The sequence below is a fragment of the Oryctolagus cuniculus genome, chromosome 11 (assembly GCF_964237555.1).
Source record: "Oryctolagus cuniculus chromosome 11, mOryCun1.1, whole genome shotgun sequence".
Taxonomy (NCBI): domain Eukaryota; kingdom Metazoa; phylum Chordata; class Mammalia; order Lagomorpha; family Leporidae; genus Oryctolagus; species Oryctolagus cuniculus.
The window spans coordinates 45,841,784-45,860,394 of record NC_091442.1 but is presented as its reverse complement, the minus strand read 5'-3'; the positions used below and the strand labels follow the sequence as shown (position 1 = coordinate 45,860,394).

General features: G+C 46.0%; 1 protein-coding gene across 6 annotated transcripts in view; it reads right to left on the bottom strand.

The window, feature by feature from the left end:
• XRN2 (5'-3' exoribonuclease 2) overlaps window positions 1–17,451 on the bottom strand; it is an 81,524-nt gene extending 64,073 nt beyond the window's left edge. For 3 of the 6 annotated variants that reach the window (XM_002710942.5, XM_008256330.4, XM_051845316.2), the window contains exons 1-3: window positions 17,266–17,451; window positions 548–675; window positions 353–464 (exon numbers count right to left, since the gene is read on the bottom strand). In XM_002710942.5, coding sequence (XP_002710988.1) covers window positions 353–464; window positions 548–675; window positions 17,266–17,340 — 315 coding nt within the window. In that variant the 5' untranslated portion in view covers window positions 17,341–17,451. The remainder of the gene's footprint in view (window positions 1–352; window positions 465–547; window positions 676–17,265) is intronic. The other 3 variants (XM_070051436.1, XM_008256331.4, XM_070051437.1) reach the window with 3 other exon arrangements.
• Window positions 17,452–18,611: the final 1,160 nt, after the last annotated feature.

The following is an 18,611-nucleotide window of genomic DNA, read 5'->3' as shown; positions in this document are numbered from 1 at the left end:
GACACAGTTCAAACTCCTGAGTGAGGCATCTAAGGCATTCTCAAGCTGTCTCAAGCTGTCTTTCTACTTCTCTTTTCAATCCAAACTACCTGCAGTTACCCAAGCATGTCAGTGTGGCCAAAGGCAAGGGGTGCTTACCTGGCACCCTGGAGAAATCCAGAAAGCCTTTCCCCACCACACCAGTCTCATCCAACACCCATGAAATGCTTAGGTGAATGACTGAAGGATGAGGCTCCCTTTCTCAAACTCACCACTAGCAATATTTTTCATTATTTAACTTACTCTCACTCTAGACACTGAGAGCACAGCAGATACAAAAATGGAGATTTCTCAGTTAATTGTTAGCACTTACCACTCCATCTATTGCCATGTAGAGAAGTCTTCTTGGTCTTACAATATTGAAAAGCCTGTCAATGTACTCAAAAATTGCAACCATCATTTCATCTTCGTTTTTTGGTGCTGGTCTATAATGACAAGCAAACCATGTAATACAATACAGTATTTCCTCTGTGACTTGTGATATCAGTGACAAAAACAGGTTACGTACTTGTCCTCAGGATGAGTACAGGGATGGATGATTCCATTCATATCCAAATACAGATTATCAAACTCCACATCATTTGGATTAGGTTTACTGGCATCAACTGGAATCTTTACACCATTGCATTCTTTTGGCTATGAGGAAGTGATAATTAATAGTAGTTTGATTGTTCAAGTCTAAAAATGACAGATCTTAGGTTCAGTACGAACCTATGTTTCATTTCTGAACTGGAAATAAAATACTCAAGTAATCTTTAAATTTTAAGATATGAAGCTATTTTACACTTTAAACAAACGGAAGCAGATATGTCACTACACAAAGTTAATGCCTTCTAAGAAGTTAGTTTTGATGGTGTGGGGGATGTTTACCAATTTCCCCAGTCATTCAACTGTCCAAATGAGAGACTACTGGAATCTTGGAATTAATTTCCCTCACCACCCACATCAGTAAATCCTATAAATCTGACCTAAAAAATGCTGCCTCCATTTCATCTCCTTTCACTCCCTCTACTAGGAACAACCTTAAGTTATCATCTCTCACCCAAAAAAATTATGACCACCTTTGTGTGGCTGCCCTAGCCCACACTTTACACTGTCAGAGCTCCCCCTCTAGAACTTAAATTTCATGCACCTCTCTCTTTCCTAATGTTTCCAATGACTTGCACAACAAGTGCTGCCTGGTGAACTTGGATTCTTAGTCTCCTATCCTGCCACAACATCACGAGATGTTCCTAGAAACGCTCTTTCATCTCTCAATGCCTTTGCATAATGCTTCTCCTTTCAGAATGCCTTCCTCTCTGACAACACCCACGTCCTAAAACTGTACTGGTTTCATACAGATTAGATTCCAATGAAATGCCACTCACTGCTTAGCACTTTGTACATGATCTCCTCCTCCAGCATTTCCTTAGAATTTTGCTTATTCACTTGTAGCATTTCCATAGCTTTAAACCTAGTCGTTCTAGCTCAACTACAAGTAAGTTTTTCAAAAGTAAGGGTTTATTCATTCCCATAGGGATTCAATTTTATTTTTACAAATGATATTACCTTTGTCTTTTTCTTCCAGAGCTTCAGCAAAAGATTAAGAAAATGAAATCCAGTTTTTAGTTATTAATAGTGAAAGTAATTTAAAAATAACAGTTTCCCAAATAACACAAGGCAACGGTAAAAAAAAAAAAAGGCAATTTCAAAGCTCATCATGTACCTGCTACATCTTGAATGAACTGCAAAACATTACACTAACAGAAAAATGCCAATCACAAAAGATCACACACTGCATAATCCCATTTATATGAAACATCTAGAATATGCAAGTCTAGACACAGAAAGTAGATTAGTAGTAATTTTAAGAAGGTAGAGAGATGGGACATGACTCCTAATGGGTACAATACTGCCTTTGGGATATGATAAAACGTTCTAAAATTAGATAATGGTCGATGCCTGTACAACTGTAAATACACCAAAACCCACTGTTCAATGTATGTTATATAAATTGTATCTCAATAAAGTTATAAATAAGTAAAAATCTTAAATAAAAATAAAGGTCAATGTAAGCCCATCAAGAAGAAAATGATCAATAAGCCATGGTAAGTTCAAAACGAATGTCAGACACAGTTGAAATTTGAAGAATTAGAGCAAGGCACTGAAGAATATTAGTGGGGGCAGGATTGTGGCGTAACAGGTAAAGCCGACATCGGCATTCCATATGGGCAATGGTTCAAGTCCCAGTTGCTCCCATTTCCAATCCAGTTCCCTGTGAATGGCCTAGGAAAAGCAGAGGAAGATGTCCCAGGTTCTTGGGCCCCTGCCACCTATGTGGGAGACCCAGAAAAAGCTCATGACTTCTGGCTTCCACCTGGTCCAGCCCCAGCCATTGTGACCCTCTGAGGAGTGAAGACTCATTTTTGTATGCCTCCCATGGGACTAGAGAGCAAACAGTTCAGGTTTGTTGGCCAATGATCTCAGTTTCAATAACTCCTATATGGGTTTGTAGAATGAAAGCAGTATAAACAGTATCTACATGAATGTGTATGGCCACTTTTCACTAACTCTTTATTCACAAAAACAAGAGATAGCTAGCAAACTAACCCCTGCCCTAGTTTCTAGCACAGCACTAGGAATATTACAGTTCTTTAAAAAATACCAAATGTAGCTACATGGGCATTTCTACTTCTACTACCTAGAAAAAAGCATGGTGTGGGGAGGATAGTACAGGCAGGTACTAATTTTGAGAAAGGAGCTCCAGGCATTCCAATTAAGAAAACTCAACATATTTTCCCTTCAAGAGTACTGTAGACACAGTATACACTTTATTATGCAAATTCAGACTTCCTTTAAGAGGAGATTTTCTCACTCAACAAAGCAATTCACTCCTCAAAAGCCTCGTGAAATACTATACCAATGTGCCTCCCATTGGGTTAAAGAGGAATCCTTAATCAATCAAAAAGCAGTTGGAATGAGAGCTACTCTGGGCCCTAAAACCAATTTATGTCAAATAATAATAACTTTTCATTATCTTTTGGGTTCCCCAGATGACACACTGAGCACATACTTCAGTTTTCCCTTTCTACCCCAAAACCATATGAAAGACTTAATAAACAAACAAAAATAATTGCATAACTATGGTGGAAAACCAGAGCAGAACCTTCAGTGGTTAAGAAATCAAGAGGGAATCCAAAGCTCTGACTGACGACGGAGCACAGCAACCACAGCTGGGGGTGCAGATATGAGGGGCACAAACACAAGAGTACCCCTGGCTTGGGGAGAGGGGGGGTTCGAGGAACAGCTTCTGCATGATGCAACAGAACCAGCTGCAGGGACACAGCCTGGTAGGTCAATGCCTGCCCTCTGTTCCTCCCACGTCTCAGGCAACTTGAGACAGCACTCCCAAACAATGTAGGAACTCGGTCAAAGGGAAGCTGGATTAAAGGTAGACTAACAAACAATCCCTGGAAGGAACAGAGAGCACCTCTGGCCAGAAGCATGGCAAGCAAGGTAGCTGTGCCTAACAGGAAGCATACTCACCACTCAATGTAAAAAAAAAGGGATACATGCATCCCAAATACTAAGTTCAGGCAGTATTTTTGTACAGAAAGATGCCAACAAATCAAGATAAATGAGGTACTTGGCCGGCGCCGCGGCTCACTAGGCTAATCCTCTGCCTTGCGGCGCCAGCACACGGGGTTCTAGTCCCAGTCGGGGCACCGGATTCTGTCCCGGTTGCCCCTCTTCCACGCCAGCTCTCTGCTGTGGCCAGGGAGTGCAGTGGAGGATGGCCCAGGTGCTTGGGCCCTGCACCCCATGGGAGACCAGGAAAAGCACCTGGCTCCTGGCTCCTGCCATCGGATCAGCACGGTGCGCCGGCCGCAGCGCGCCGGCCGCGGCGGCCATTGGAGGGTGAACCAACGGCAAAAAGGAAGACCTTTCTCTCTGTCTCTCTCTCTCACTGTCCACTCTGTCAAAAAAAAAAAAAAAAAAAAAGGATAAATGAGGTATTTGAAGAAGCAAAGATACTACAAATACACAAATGATTTTTTTTTTTTAAAGATTTTATTTGGCCGGTGCCGCGGCTCACTAGGCTAATCCTCCGCCTAGCGGCGCCGGCACACCAGGTTCTAGTCCCGGTCGGGGCGCCGGATTCTGTCCCGGTTGGGGCGCCGGATTCTGTCTCGGTTGCCCCTCTTCCAGGTCAGCTCTCTGCTGTGGCCAGGGAGTGCAGTGGAGGATGGCCCAGGTGTTTGGGCCCTGCACCCCATGGGAGACCAGGAAAAGCACCTGGCTCCTGGCTCCTGCCATCGGATCAGCGCGGTGCGCCGGCCGCGGCGGCCATTGGAGGGTGAACCAACGGCAAAGGAAGACCTTTCTCTGTCTCTCTCTCTCACTGTCCACTCTGCCTGTCAAAAAAAAAAAAAAAAAAAAAAAAAGATTTTATTTGACAGGTAGAGTTACAGACAGTGAGAGAGAGAGACAGAGAGAAAGGTCTTCCTTCCATTGGCTCACGACCCAAATGGCTGCAACAGCTGGCACTGTGCCGATCTGAAGCCAGGAGCCAGGTGATTCTTCCCGGTCTCCCATGCGGGTGCAGGAACCCAAGCGCTTGAGCCATACTCTACGGTTATCCCAGGCCACAACAGAGAGCTGGACTGGAAGAGGAGCAGCCGGGACTAGAACTGGCTCCCATATGGGATGCCGGCGCCACAGGTGAAGGATTAACCTAGTGCGGCACTGCACCAGCCTCCAAAAATGATGTTTATACAGTGGTTTCCCTTATCTGTAGGAAACTCATTCCAAAACCCCCAATGAATGAATGCCAAAACACAGACAGTACCCACTATACTAAGTTTCTTTCTAACTGCAGATCTCAGCAACCACAGCATATGTTTCTTTCTTTCCTATCAAGTTGGGAACTTTTACCTTTTTATTGCCCTTAAAGCAGCTTGGAACTACACAAAAGTAATAAAAAAAAGTATGGGTGACATTTCAGGGAGAAATAGCCAAAAGGTTGATGAAAATTTCAATTACTATATTTTGGCTTAAATTTTTGGGCTACAATTCTGATGTATTTGCCAAATAGAGCATCTGGATGCTAGTGGGTGATCAGTGCTTTTTCAGGTTGTACGTGTGTTAGATCTTCATTTTACATGTTTGGCAAACAGGACTGATAATTATCACTAACACTTATGGAGCACTTAAAATGTAACAAGCACTGTTCTAAAGGTCTTTACTCATGGATTATTCTATTCTACACTAAAACCACTCTGTAAGGTATGTAGTACCCTTCCCTACAAACAAGAATATACATGCTTAGAGATTAAAAGGCTCTTTCCAAAACCACAACACCACCAGAGACCAAAATTTGAACCCAGTAGTTTAAATTTAAAGTCCATGTCTTGGGGCCAGTGCTGTGGCTCACTTGGCTAAATTTCTGCCTGTGGCACCGGCACCCCATGTGGGCGCCAGTTCTAGTCCCGGTTGCTCCTCTTCCAGTCCAGCTCTCTGTTGTGGCCAGGGAGGGCAGTGAAGGATGGCCCAGATGCCTGGGCCCCTGCACTCGCATGGGAGACCAGGAAGAAGCTCCTGGCTTCGGATTGGCACAGCTCCGGCTGTGGCGGCCATTTGGGGGGGGGGGGGGTGAACCAATGGAAGGAAGACCTTTCTCTCTGTCTCTCTCACTCACTGTCTATAACTTTACCTGTCAAATAATTTTTTTTTAAAAAGTGAGAAAAAAAGTCCATGTCTTAACCAGTACATTAGTCTGATTAATTGTAATTCCACTGGATTCAATGGGGTGTGTACCAAGAACCAAGAACAATAAGTTCTATGGAGTATACAAAATATACAAGACATGAAACTGGTTCCCATGTTTCAGACATAAAATCTTATCAGAGAGACCAATTTCCAATACAATGGATGAAGGACTCTTCTGAATGGCTACTCAGCAAAACTGCTGAAATTTACTTTAAAAACAAAAACATTTAGCTTTTGATATGGTTCTCAGAACAAACAGCAACTTAATCAAGAAAATAGAAAAACACTGGAACTGGTTCCAACTGCAAAACAGCAGAGCAAGGTTGACACCTAAAGACACTCTTCATAACAGTGAAGGCTATAATGAAAAAGCAATTAGGAGGAGATATGCAGTAAAGATCTCTCTGCAGGCTAGCTAGTTTGTAGAAGAGACCTGAGGAATTCAGACAGCTAGGAGAAGCTCTCCCAGGTGGGCACAAACACCAAACACTAACTTCAGAAACCAATCCCTGGGGGGCCGGCACTGTGGCATAGAGTACAGCTGCCGCCTGCAATGCGGTGCCACGTCAAGTCCCGGCTGCTCTACTTCTGATCCAGCTCTCTGCTGTGGCCTGGGAAAGCAGTGGAAGATGGCCCAAGCCTTTGGGCCCCTGCATCCACGTGGGAGACCCAGAGGAGGCTCCTGGCTTTGGATCAGCACAGCTCCCACCACTGCAGCCAACTGGGATGGGAAGCAACCTAAAGGAAGGAAGACACTCTCTTTCTCTGCCTCTGCCTCTCCTTCTCTCTGTGTAACTCCAACTTTCAAGTAAATAAATAAATCTTAAAAAAAAAAAAAAGAAAAAGAAAAGAAAAGAATAAAGCAATCCCTGGAAGGAGCTACAATTCAAATGGAAGAGCCTGAAGAGAAACTTACACTCTGGGCATTCTTGAAATAACAGAACAAAGGACACAACTGCTCAGGAGAAAGTCCTGTCTGTACCACTGTTGTCCCAGGATAACTGCAGGAATGCCCAAAACTGCACCTCTCTGGGCAGCATCAGAGGCATAATACAGCAATGGAGAAACACAGTGAATAAATAAGCAAATAACATCTGGAAGGAGTCTGGGTGGGGAGGAGGCTAGATCAATACCCCAAGTTGCTACTATAATAATCTAAAATGTTCTGTTTGCAACAAAATTATCAAGTCAAGCACACACACACACACACAACACACATACACACACACACACAAAACCCACCAAACAACAACAAGCTCTACCCTATGACATACACCCCAGGAAAAGGGCAGGCAACAGAAACTGTGAGTCAAGGAGGAGCTGTGGTACAGCACATTAAGTCATCGCTTGGGGTGTCCACATTCGATGTCAGAGTGCCTAGATCAAATCCTGGCTCCTCAGCTTCTGATCCAGCTTCCTGTTAATGCACCTGGGAAGGCAGCAGCTAATGGCCAAGCACCTGAGGCAGACTCAGATGGAGTTTCTGGCTCCTGGTTTCAGCCTGGCCAAACCCAGGCTGCTATCTATGGTCATTTTGAGTGAATATATTTATTTATTTGAAAGAGCAAAAGAGACAGGGAGAGACACAGAAAGACAGTGATCAACTGGTTCACTCCCCAAATGGCCACAACAGCTGGGTCTAGGCCAGGCTGAAGCCAGAACTCCACCCCAGTCTCCAAGATGAGTAGGTCAGATGCCCATGTACTTGGACCATCTTCTACCACCTTCCCAGAGGCATTAAACAGGAACTCGAGCCAGCACTCCAATATGGGGATGCCAGCATTGCAAACACTGTACCACAATGCTGGCCCCAATAAATAAATTTAAAAACAACAACAAAAATTAACTGAGACTGACCAGATGTTGGGTTCAACAAAGTTACGTGATTTTAGTTATTACAAACATGCAAACAAAACTAAAGTATGATTAAAGAAGCAGAAGATATGATGAAAAGTCATATCAAAGAGACTATCAACAGAGAAAAAGAGAAATAAAAAATTCACTAGAAGGGCTCAACAGATGTGAACTGGCAAATTAGCAGACTTGAAGATAGATTCATACAGCTTATATAAGGTAAAGAAAATGAGCAGAGGAGCCAGCATTGTGGCATACAGGTAAAGCCACTGCCTGTGATGCCGGCACCCCATGTGGGAACCCATCTAGCTCCCTGCTAATGGCCTGGGAAAAGCAGGGGAAGATTGCCTAAGTGCTTTGGGCCCTGCCACTCATGTGGGGGACCTGGAAGAAGCTCCTGGCTTCAGCCTGGCCCAGCCCCCGATGTTGCAGACATAGGGGGAGTCAACCAGCAGTTGGAAGATTTCTGTGTAACTCTGACTTTCAAATAAACAAACAAATATTGAGAAAAGGGAAGAGAAAAAAGAGAAGAGAAAAAAAGAAAAGAAAAAGAAAAAGAAGGAAGACAGGAGGACAGTCAGTGGTATGACTTAAAAAGCACTGAGAGAAAAGAAAAGAACTATCAACCAAGAACTCTATAACCAGGAAAGTCACCATTTAAAACTAAAGGTGGAGAGGCCAACGCTGTGGCACAGATTAATGCTCCATCTGTGGTGCCAGCATCCCATATGGGCGCTGGTTCTAGTCCGGCTGCTCTTCTTCAGATCCAGCTCTCTGCTGAGCTCGGGAAAGCAGATGAAGATGGTCCAAGTCCATGGGCCCCTACATCCAGTTTTGGATCTGCTTAGCTTCAGACACTGACGCCATCTGGGGAGTGAACCAGCAGATGGAAGACCTCTCTGCCTCTAACTCTCACTGTAACTCTGCCTCTCAAATAAATAAAATCTTTAAAACAAAAAAAAAACAAAACAAAACAAACAAACAAAAACAGAAGGTGCAGGAGGCGTTGTGGCACAGATTAGGTCGTCACTTGGAATATCCACATCCTATATATTAAGTGCCAGTTTGAGTCCCAGCTACTCCATGCTTTTAATTCTGCTTCCTGCTAAGAGACAACTGATGATGGTCCAAGTACTTGGGTTCCAGCCACCAATTCAGGAGATCTGGATGGAGTTCTTGGATCTTAACTTCAGCCTGGCATAGCCCTGGATGTTGAGGGCATTTGTGATGTAGACAAAACATCTCTCTTGGTCTCTCCTCCTTTCAAATAAACAAACATTTTTAAAGATTTACTATTATTATTTATTTGAAAGGCAGAGTTACAGAAAGAGAGGGAGAGACAGAAAGGGAGGTCTTCCATTTGATGGTTCAATCCCCAGTTAGCTCCAGATGGCCACAACGACCAGGTCTGGGCCAGACCAAAACCAGGAGCCAGAAGCTTTCCCGGGTCTCCCACATGGTTGCAGGGGTCCAACAGCTTACTTGGGTCATCTGCTGCTGCTTTCCCAGACACATCAGCAGGGAGCTGGGTTGGAAGTGAAGCAGCCAGGACTTGAACCAGCGCCCATACTGGATGCTGGCACCACAGGTGAAGGCTTAACCTATTAGGCCACAGTGCCAGGCCCAATAAATAAATATTTTTAAAAATGAAAGTGAAGGGACTGGCGCTGTGGCTCACTTGGCTAATCCTCCGCCTGTGGCACCGGCATCCCGTATGGGCGCCGGGTTCTAGTCCCAGTTGCTCCTCTTCCAGTCCAGCTCTCTGCTGTGGCCCAGGAAGGCAGTGGAGGATGGCCCAAGTGCTTGGGTCCCTGCACCCGCATGGGAGACCAGGAGGAAGCACCTGGCTCCTGGCTTTGGATCGGTGCAACGCTGGCCATAGCGGCTTGGGGGGTGAATCAACGGAAGGAAGATCTTCTCTGTCTCTCTCACTGTCTATCTCTATCTGTCAAAAAAAAAAAAAAAAAATGAAAGTGAAATCAAGACTTTCCTAGATGAACAAAAACAGAGTGTATGCTCCTCCTTTCTTAACTTAAAGAGCAACTGTGTGAAACATACAATATATTGTTGAACTTATAGAATGTAACATTTGTGTAGCATTATGTGTCAACAATAGCACAGAAAGAGGTAGATGGAAGCAAAGTTGCAATGTGCTAAGGATATGACTACAGATGATAAGGAAAGAATTGACCATTGGGCTATAACGTTACAGATGTGTATTATAATAATACCATAAAAGGAAGGGATGGGAATTTGAGGTATGTAACAGTACCACTATAGGAGCTGGAGCTGTGGCATAGCAGGTAAAGCTGGAATCCCATATGGGCACTGGTTCAAGTCCTGGCTGCTCCACTTCGGATCCAGCTCTCTGCTATGGCCTGGGAAAGCAGTAGAAGATGGCTCAAGTCTTTGAGCCCCTGTACCCACATGGAAGACCCAGAGGAAGCTCCTGGCTCCTGGCTTCGGATCGGCATAGCTCCTGCCATTTTGACCATCTGGGGAGTGAACCTGTGGACGGAAGATCTATCCCTGCCTCTCTGGAACTCTGTCTTTCAAATAATTGAATAAACCTTAAAAAAAAAAAAAAAAAAAAAAAAAAAAACAGCACAAACCTTAAATTGATTTTAATTAGATGTATATGGTAAACCCTAAAGCAATGACACTGAAAAATACACCATAAAAGTAGTGACAAAGCAGTAAAGGAGGAATAGAGGAGAAAAATGAGAGGCTATCTAGAAAACAAGAAATACAATGGCAGATGTGAAACCAACTAAACAAATACATTAACCATTAGCGGTTCATGCAATCTAATAAAAAGGCAGATTAGATTGTCAGATTTAAAAAACACGATCCAATATAAAAGCAAATGGACAAGGGAGGCTGATCATGCAGACAGCAAACCCAAGAAAGTTACAGCTGGTATACTGATATCAGACAAATCTATACAAACACTAAAGACTTCTCGTCAAACCTTAAAACCTTTATCCTTCAAAGGAAACCTTCAACAAACTGAAGACAACCCACAGGACGGGAGAAAACATCTGCGAAATATGTCTCTAACAAGGGACTTATAGAAACTCTTAGAATTCAAAAACCAAAGTGCAACCCAGTTTAAAAAGCAGTAAAAAGTCAAAATATACATTTCACCAAAAAGATATACGGCCAATAAGCATATAAAATGATCAACACCATTAGTCAATAGGGAAATGTAAATCAAAACCACAATTAGATAACATTTCACAACCAACTAGGATGGTTATTTCTAAAAATCCAATAACCAGTGTTGGCAAGTTTGCTGAGTAGCCTTGGACCAACTCAGATCTCTCGCTCACTCTCTTGCTTGTAGTTCTCCAGAGTAACTGTAGAAGGCGCCAGTCATACAATATCCTGGAAAAGCGAAGAGCTGCCTGAGCCCTGCTCCAGTCCCTGCCAGATTCAGGGAGGGACCACCTGAGACATCAGGGGGCCTCGATCTGCAGGAGCAGGATGTCCTTTCACGCCAGTGAATTAATTACAGGAATGCTGCAAAGACCTTTCATAATCAAACACGCTCAAGAAAACTTCAAGAAACTGAACCCAACAGTATATAAAAATACATCATGTTTTTAAGAATTTTTTTTTTTAATTTTAGATTTTGTGAGGTCTACACTGTGGCATAGTGGTTAAGCCTCAGCCTGCGGTGCCAGCAACCCATGTGCGTGCTGGTTCAAGTCCTGGCTATTACACTTTCAATCCAGCTCCCTGTTAATGCGCCTGGGAAAGCAGTAGAAGATGGCACAAGTGCTTGGGCCTCTGCACCTGCATGGGAGACCCAGAAGAAGCTCTTGGCTCTGGATCAGCCCAGCTCTGATGTTGCAGCCATTTGGGGAGTGAACCAGCAGGTGGAAGACCTTTCTCTCTGTCTCTCCCTCTGTAACTCTCTCTCTCTCTCTCAAATAAATAAATTATTTTTTTAAAAAAGATAGCTGATGTTAAAAAAAGAAGAATTTCAGATTTTGTTTTTAGAAATAGTCAAGCTCTGGAAACAACCCACATGTTCAGCAATAAAGTGAAAGAAAACACAAAATGTGGTACATCCACAACAGAGAATACTAGCTAAAAATAAATAGAAATGAACAACTCATAACTGTGAGAAAAGGGATAAATCTCAAAATAACAATACTGAATGAAAATTAACTGGGCCAGGTTTAAAAAGAGAGGAAGGGCCGGCGCTGCGACTCAATAGGCTAATCCTCCACCTAGCGGCACACCGGGTTCTAGTCCCGGTCGGGGTGCCGGATTCTGTCCTGGTTGCCCCTCTTCCAGGCCAGCTCTCTGCTGTGGCCTGGGAGTGCAGTGGTGGCCCAAGTCCTTGGGCCCTGTACCCGCATGGGAGACCAGGAGAAGCACCTGGCTCCTGCCTTCAGATAGGCGAGGTACGCCGGCCGCAGCACGCCAGCCGTGGTGGCGGCCATTGGAGGGTGAACCAACGGCAAAAGGAAGACCTTTCTCTCTGTCTCTCTCTCTCTCACTATCCACTCACTCTGCCTGTCCAAAAAAAAAAAAAAAAAAAGAGCGAGAACATATAAGGTATAATTCTATTCACACAAAATCAAGGAGAATGAAAGCCAATCAGTGGCTGACTGACAGAGCAGCAGGGAGGGGAAGGAGAGAGAAATTACAAAGTGGGGGAAGGAATGTTTTAGAGGTCAAGTTCATTGTCTTGACTGTAGTGATGGCTGCATGGAATTCCACCCTTCACAGAAGTAGTTTATTTTTTGTCATTTGTACTTCAATAAAGCTACAAACAGGGAAGAAATGGGGGCGGGGGGGGGGGGGAGCCAGAGGACAAAAAATTAAAAATCAGTCACAGGATGGCATTTGGCACATCAGTTAAGACTCCTCCTTGGGATGCCCTCATCCCATACTGGAGTGCCTGAGCCCCAGCTCTGTTTCAGATTCTGGCTTCTGTTACTGCGGATAGATAACGTCAAGTGCGAGTGTTCCTGCCACCCATATGAGAGGCCTGGGTTAGTTTTATGCCCCTGCTTTGGCTAGGCCCATTTCAGCTGTTGTGGGCATTTGAGAAGGGAAACAGCAGAAGATCGGTCTCTTTTTCTGCTTTGAAATAAGCAAACAATAAATTTATCAATGAAAATAAACAAATCATTCTTGGAGGACCCATATTGAGTTTAGAGAGAGAAGGGGGAAAAGGTCAAGAAATACTTAAAACTAAAGAACACAATATTCTAGACCTAAGATAAAAGTTATGCCTACGTACAGAATCAGGGCCGTTTATACTGTCAAGGAAAACATAAAATTCAGAACGAAAAGCTGATCCACACCGAATAATGAAAGTAGATCTTCACAAAGAGCACATCCTTCCTTGTTTCTGCCCTGGTTCTGATGTTTCTTAGCTCAGGGCCTTTAGACTTGTTACTCAATCCTTCTGTGTTTCAGCTTTCTCATCAGTAATAACAGTAGTAAGTAAACCAGCAGTCAAAAGTGATTAGAACAGTGCCTTTAGAAAATCAATAGAAAGCAGTGGAAGATGATCCAAGTACTTGGGCCTCTTCTTCCTATGTGGGAGACCTGGATGAAACTCTTGGCTCCTGGCTTTGACCTGGCCCAGGCCCAGCCATTGTGGCTGTCTGGAGAGTGAACCAAAGGATGGGAGACCTCTCTCTTGAATAAATAAAATAAAATCAAGTAAATAAAATTAAACTTTAACCACTATATTCCTAAAGTTGTACTTATGAAATGTATGAGGGCCGGTGCCATGGTGCAACAGGTTAATCCTCTGCCTGCGGCACTGGCATCCCATATGGGCGTGGTTCTAGTCCTGGCTGCTCCTCTTCCAATCCAGCTCTCTGCTATGGCCTGGGAAAGCAGTAGAAGATGGCCCAAGTGCTTGGGCCCCTGCACCCATGTGGGAGACCTGGAAGAAGCACCTGGCTCCTGGCTTCGGATCAGCCCAGCTCCGGCCGTTGTGGCCATCTGGGGAGTGAACCAACAGAAGGAAGATCTCTCTCTCCGTCTTTCCCTCTCACTGCCTATAACTCTACCTCTCAAATAAATAAAAAAAAATCTTAAAAAAAAGAAATGCATGAAGTTTGTGTTCCTTAAATAAAAATTTCTTTGGGGAAAAAAGAAAATCAATACAGTCAAAAGTTGCCTAGCATGGTAAATGTAAGTGTTAGCCATCTGTAAGTTAAATGAATAAATCACTCGCACACTGAAATTGTTATGAACATTAACTAGTTTATTTAAAAAAAAAAAAAGCTAGGCGCCTGTGTTGTGGTACAACAGGCTAAACTACCTGCTGTGATACCAGGATCCCATAAGAGTGCCAGTTCTAGTCTTGGCTGCTCCATTTCTGATCCAGCTCCTTGCTAATACACCTAGGAAAGTAGCAGAAAATGCCCTAACTCCTTGGGCCTTGCACCCACAAGGGAGACACAGATGCAGTTCCAGGCTCTTGGCTTTGGCATGGCCTAACCCTGGTCACTGTGGCCATTTGGGGAGTGAACCAGTAGATGGAAGTTCTCTCCCTGTCTGTCCCTCTCTGTAACCCTTTCAAAGAAATCAATCTTTAAAAAAAAAAAAAAAAAAAAAGATAATTTTCATTACCTGAATTCTATTCCTAGCTATGAATGCTGATTCATGTGTATCAGGGTTGAATGGAGATGTTAAGCCCCACAATGAGTCAGAAAACTCACCTCTCAAACAATATTTTTTTTTTAAAGATTTATTTATTTGTCTGAAAGGCGAAGTCACAGAGAGGCAGAGGAAGAGAGAGAGAAAGAAAGAGAGAGAGAGAGAGATCAATCCATCTACCATCTGCTGGTTCACTCCCCAAATGGCCACAACAGCTGGAGCTGGACTGATCCAGAGCCAGGAGCTGCTTCTAGGTCTCCCACATGGGTGCAGGGGCCCAAGCACTTGGGCCACCTTCTAACGCTTTCCCAGGCCATAGCAGAAAGCTGGATGGGATGGCTGGAGCCGCGGCTCAATAGGCTAATCCTCTGCCTGCAGCGCCGGATTCAGTCCCAGTTGCTCCTCTTCCAGGCCAGCTCTTGCTATGGCCCAGGAGTGCAGTGGAGAATGGCCCTAGTCCTTGGGCCCCGCACCCACATGGGAGACCAGGAGAGGCACCTGGCTCCTGGCTTCGGATCAGCGCGGTGCGCCAGCTGCAGCGGCCGTTTGGGGGTGAACCAACGGAAAAGGAAGACCTTTCTCTCTCTCTCACTGTCCACTCTGCCTGTCAAAAAAAAAAAAAAAAAAAAAACTGGACAGGAAGTGGAGCAGCCAGGACTTGAACCGGCATCCCACTGGCACTGCAGGCAGCAGCTTTATCAGCTCCAGCACAGCTCCAGCCCTGTCAAACACTATTTTTTAAAAAAGTCAACTGAGAATCAAAAACAAAGGAAGCATTTAAGCCATGAACGATAATGCTCTGTAACAGTAACTTTGGGGCCAACGTAGTGGGTAAAAGCCACTGTCTGAATCGCAGGCATCCCATATAGGCACCAGTTTGTGTCCCAGCTGCTCCACTTCCAATCCAGCTCCCTGTTAATGTGCCTGGGAAAGCAGAGGAGGGTCCAAGTACCCGGGCCCCTCCATCCATATCGGAGACAGGGAAGAAGCTCAGGCTACTGGCCTAGCCTGGGGCCCTCATGGCCATCTGGGGAGTAAACTGGTGGATACAAGATCTCTCTCTCTCTCACTCTCACTCTCACTCTCCTCTCTGTAACTCTTTCAAATAAATAAAAACAAATCTTAAAAAAAAAAATAAAAGAAGCTCTCTGAAGAAAGGCATTTTAAAAATAAAAAAGGAAACCTTCCAACATAGACCCCAGAGGAATCTCCAAGAGAATAGAAAACGTCAAGTTAGGATGCGGAAAGCTGTAAAGTGGGGAAAAAAAAGGCAACACCTGGGGCTGATGCTGTAGCACAGTGGGTTAACACTCTGGCCTGAAGTGCCAGCATCCCAAATGGGTGCCAGTTCAAGACCCAGCTGCTCCACTTCCGATCCAGCTCTCTGCTATGGCCTGGGAAAGCAGTGGAAGATGGCCCAATTCCTTGGGCCCCTGCACCCACGTGAGAGACCCGGAGGAAGCTCCTGGCTCCTAGCTTCGGATAGGCGCAGCTCTGGCCGTTGCAGCCAACTGGTGAGTGAACCATCGGATGGAAGACCTCTCTCTCTCTCTCTGCCTCTGCTCTCTCTGTGTAACTCTGACTTTCAAATAAATAAATAAAATCTTAAAAAAAAAAAAAGCAACACCAAAGCAGAAAAAAAGCAAAAGACACAGAATCAAAGTACAAAATCTGAATCTGCAGTAACGATAACCACAATAACATCTGAGCTTGCAGACTTTACAACAAATCTGTGGAGTCAAAACACCAACAATTTTCAACTTTGGATGCCAACAATATAAAACGACATCTGACAAACCAGACTCCCACTGAAACGGAAGCGGAGAGAGAAAAACGGAGATGAAGCTCTGAAAAGCACCAAGTGATACCTTGTACTAGGGATGGCCTTAAAAAACAAAGGCACATTACTTAAAGTTATAAAGTAACTAAGGCCTCCATCACGGCTGATACTCAACAGCTGGGCGCAAAACTGACACATCAAGTATTTACACAGAAGCGAAACAGTTCTGAGCGGAGAAACGGGAGGGGAAGGTGTGGAACAAGGAACTAGTATTGTCTGTATTCGTTCAACCCCAGCGCAAGGAAAAGTGTAATGAAAGGTTGGTAGAAGTGGTAGAAGTCTTTAAGAAACATTCGCTTTAAGCAGAGCACCAGGAAGACCGCGAATGCCACCAAAACCAGGCTTTCGGATTCTCCCCGGATTGCAGCTAAAAAAAGTAAAAATCAGAGTTATCTTCCCGATGGGTGCCAGCGAAAGGGGACTGGGAGCGCCCCCAGGCCTTGCCCAGTTCGCAAGCTCTACCCACGCCTCCGTTCAGAGAGCGTGCAGGAAAAATCCTGCAAACTGAAAGCACCCCGACTCGGCTCGCACACGAGTCAGCCAGCGCACGCCGAGAAGAGGGGGGCACTCATCCACACTCCCACCTAGCCCTCGACTTTCCAACGTGCTTTAACCTGAAATCCCACCAAGAGCAACTAACCGGCCACACACACGCCGGGGAAGACCCTCGAGAGAGGGGCCAGGAAACAAACGAAACAAACAAAAAAAGCCCGCCCCCTGGGTCACTGCACCAGGCAGTTTGTTACAGGCAGGGTTAGCACCCGCGCCTCCCTAACAGGCGAACTCCGCACGGCCCGTCCCCAGCCTCCGGCCAGACCCAAACTGCGCGATCCCCGGAGGAAACAAAGCCGTGGGCGGGGCCTTCCGGTATCGGAAAGGGAAAAAAAAAAAAGCGGGCAGGGGAGGAGCGGCTCTCCCGCCAGTTCCGACCCCGAACGGCCCTTGCCCCGCCCCGGGCGCTCCTCGGGACCCCCAGACTCCGAGCGCCCGCGGTCAACCCCGCGTCCCACCACGGCCGCCCGCGGGGCTGCGACAGAGGAGTGCGGGCTCCCCGGGATCTGAAGACAGGCGGCGGGCCCGAGAGCCGCGGCCTAGGCTCTCCGGGGCCTCCCGGGCGCTAGCGTGACGGCCGCCGGGCGCTTCCTCACCTTCTCTTCCACGCAGTTGACAATGATGGACGGATACTTGCGGCTGAGCCAGCGGAAGAACGCCGGGACTCCCATAGCGGCAGCGCAGCGGCCGGGCCAGCGGACCAGCGTAACCGGAGAGACAGGCAGAGCGGCCGCCGCCGACACCGGCACTTCCTCCCACGTGCGCGCCAGCGACCGGAAGTGATGTCACGGCGTCACCGCCGAGGAAGCCGGGAAGGGGACTTCGCCGCTAGGTTGACGGAGCGGCCCGCGGGGTCCGGGTGGTCCCGGGCTGGGCTGCTTGTGGATGGAGGGGTGGGCGGCGCGCTTGCGCCAGGTGGTCTCAGGCCCGGAGTGAGTCCGAGTTGCGGGGACGTCGGCTGACTCCCTCCGTTTCTGCGGTGAACCGGACTGTCAGGAGGACTGTTTATAAGTGTTGTACTGTAATAAGGCTGGTTTGCATAAATAACTCACTCCACATAGTTGCAGGGTGGAGTTGAGGTGGCATTTAGCATCCAGTGCAGCCTTGAGGACTGTGAAAATACCTGCTGGTGGCACTCCTCTGCACTTCCTAGCCCCGACTGTGCTAGGGGATTATCTCGTTTAACTGTCACTTAAGCCTTCTGAAGGCACTGTCATTACACTCCTCTAACGTACTGCGCATGAGAAAGCCAAGTTGTAGGGTTAACTCACTTGCTGATTGACCCAGCTGGAATTTCGGTTCAAGCAAAGATCGATTAATCGTCTGTCTTTGCACTGACATACTTTTGATGGCTTCCGATGCGTTTATTTTGTCAGCAGGTGGAAGGGGAGGTCTGGAAGAGGAGCCATTTATGTCCATTTACTCAAGCCTGAGAAGGCTCTTGCCCTGGAATCCCCTCTTGGTCTGATAAATCACACTCAATCCTAAAGGCTCACCTCAAGAGGCCTCTAAGAAAGCAGGGTATTTCTCTGGGTTCCCCTGCACACTATTCATTGCCCCGCCCCGTCCCCTGTGCTCTGATGACACTGTGTTGGTGTGGGTATTCGAGTTATCCCATATTTTATGGGAGAATAGCCAGAACTATCCCAGAGGGTTCTATTTCTGGGGAGACTCCTCATTTTACCTAGAGACGGCCCCTCCTTTGACAAGTATCTGGCTCTGCTCCAAGCTGCTATGCATGTACAGGAAATGTACACACATCACAGGGAATGCAGGGATAGGCCGTGGTCAGGTTGAGTCATTCATTGAGAACCCTTGCCCAACGGTTGAGAACTTCGAGCTGTGAGGAATGGGAGGTGGCGCCTCCCAAACTAGAAGAGCAAAATTCAACTTATTGCCATCGTGCAATGAGAGAAGCAGGTGTTAAGTCCCTGAGACCAAT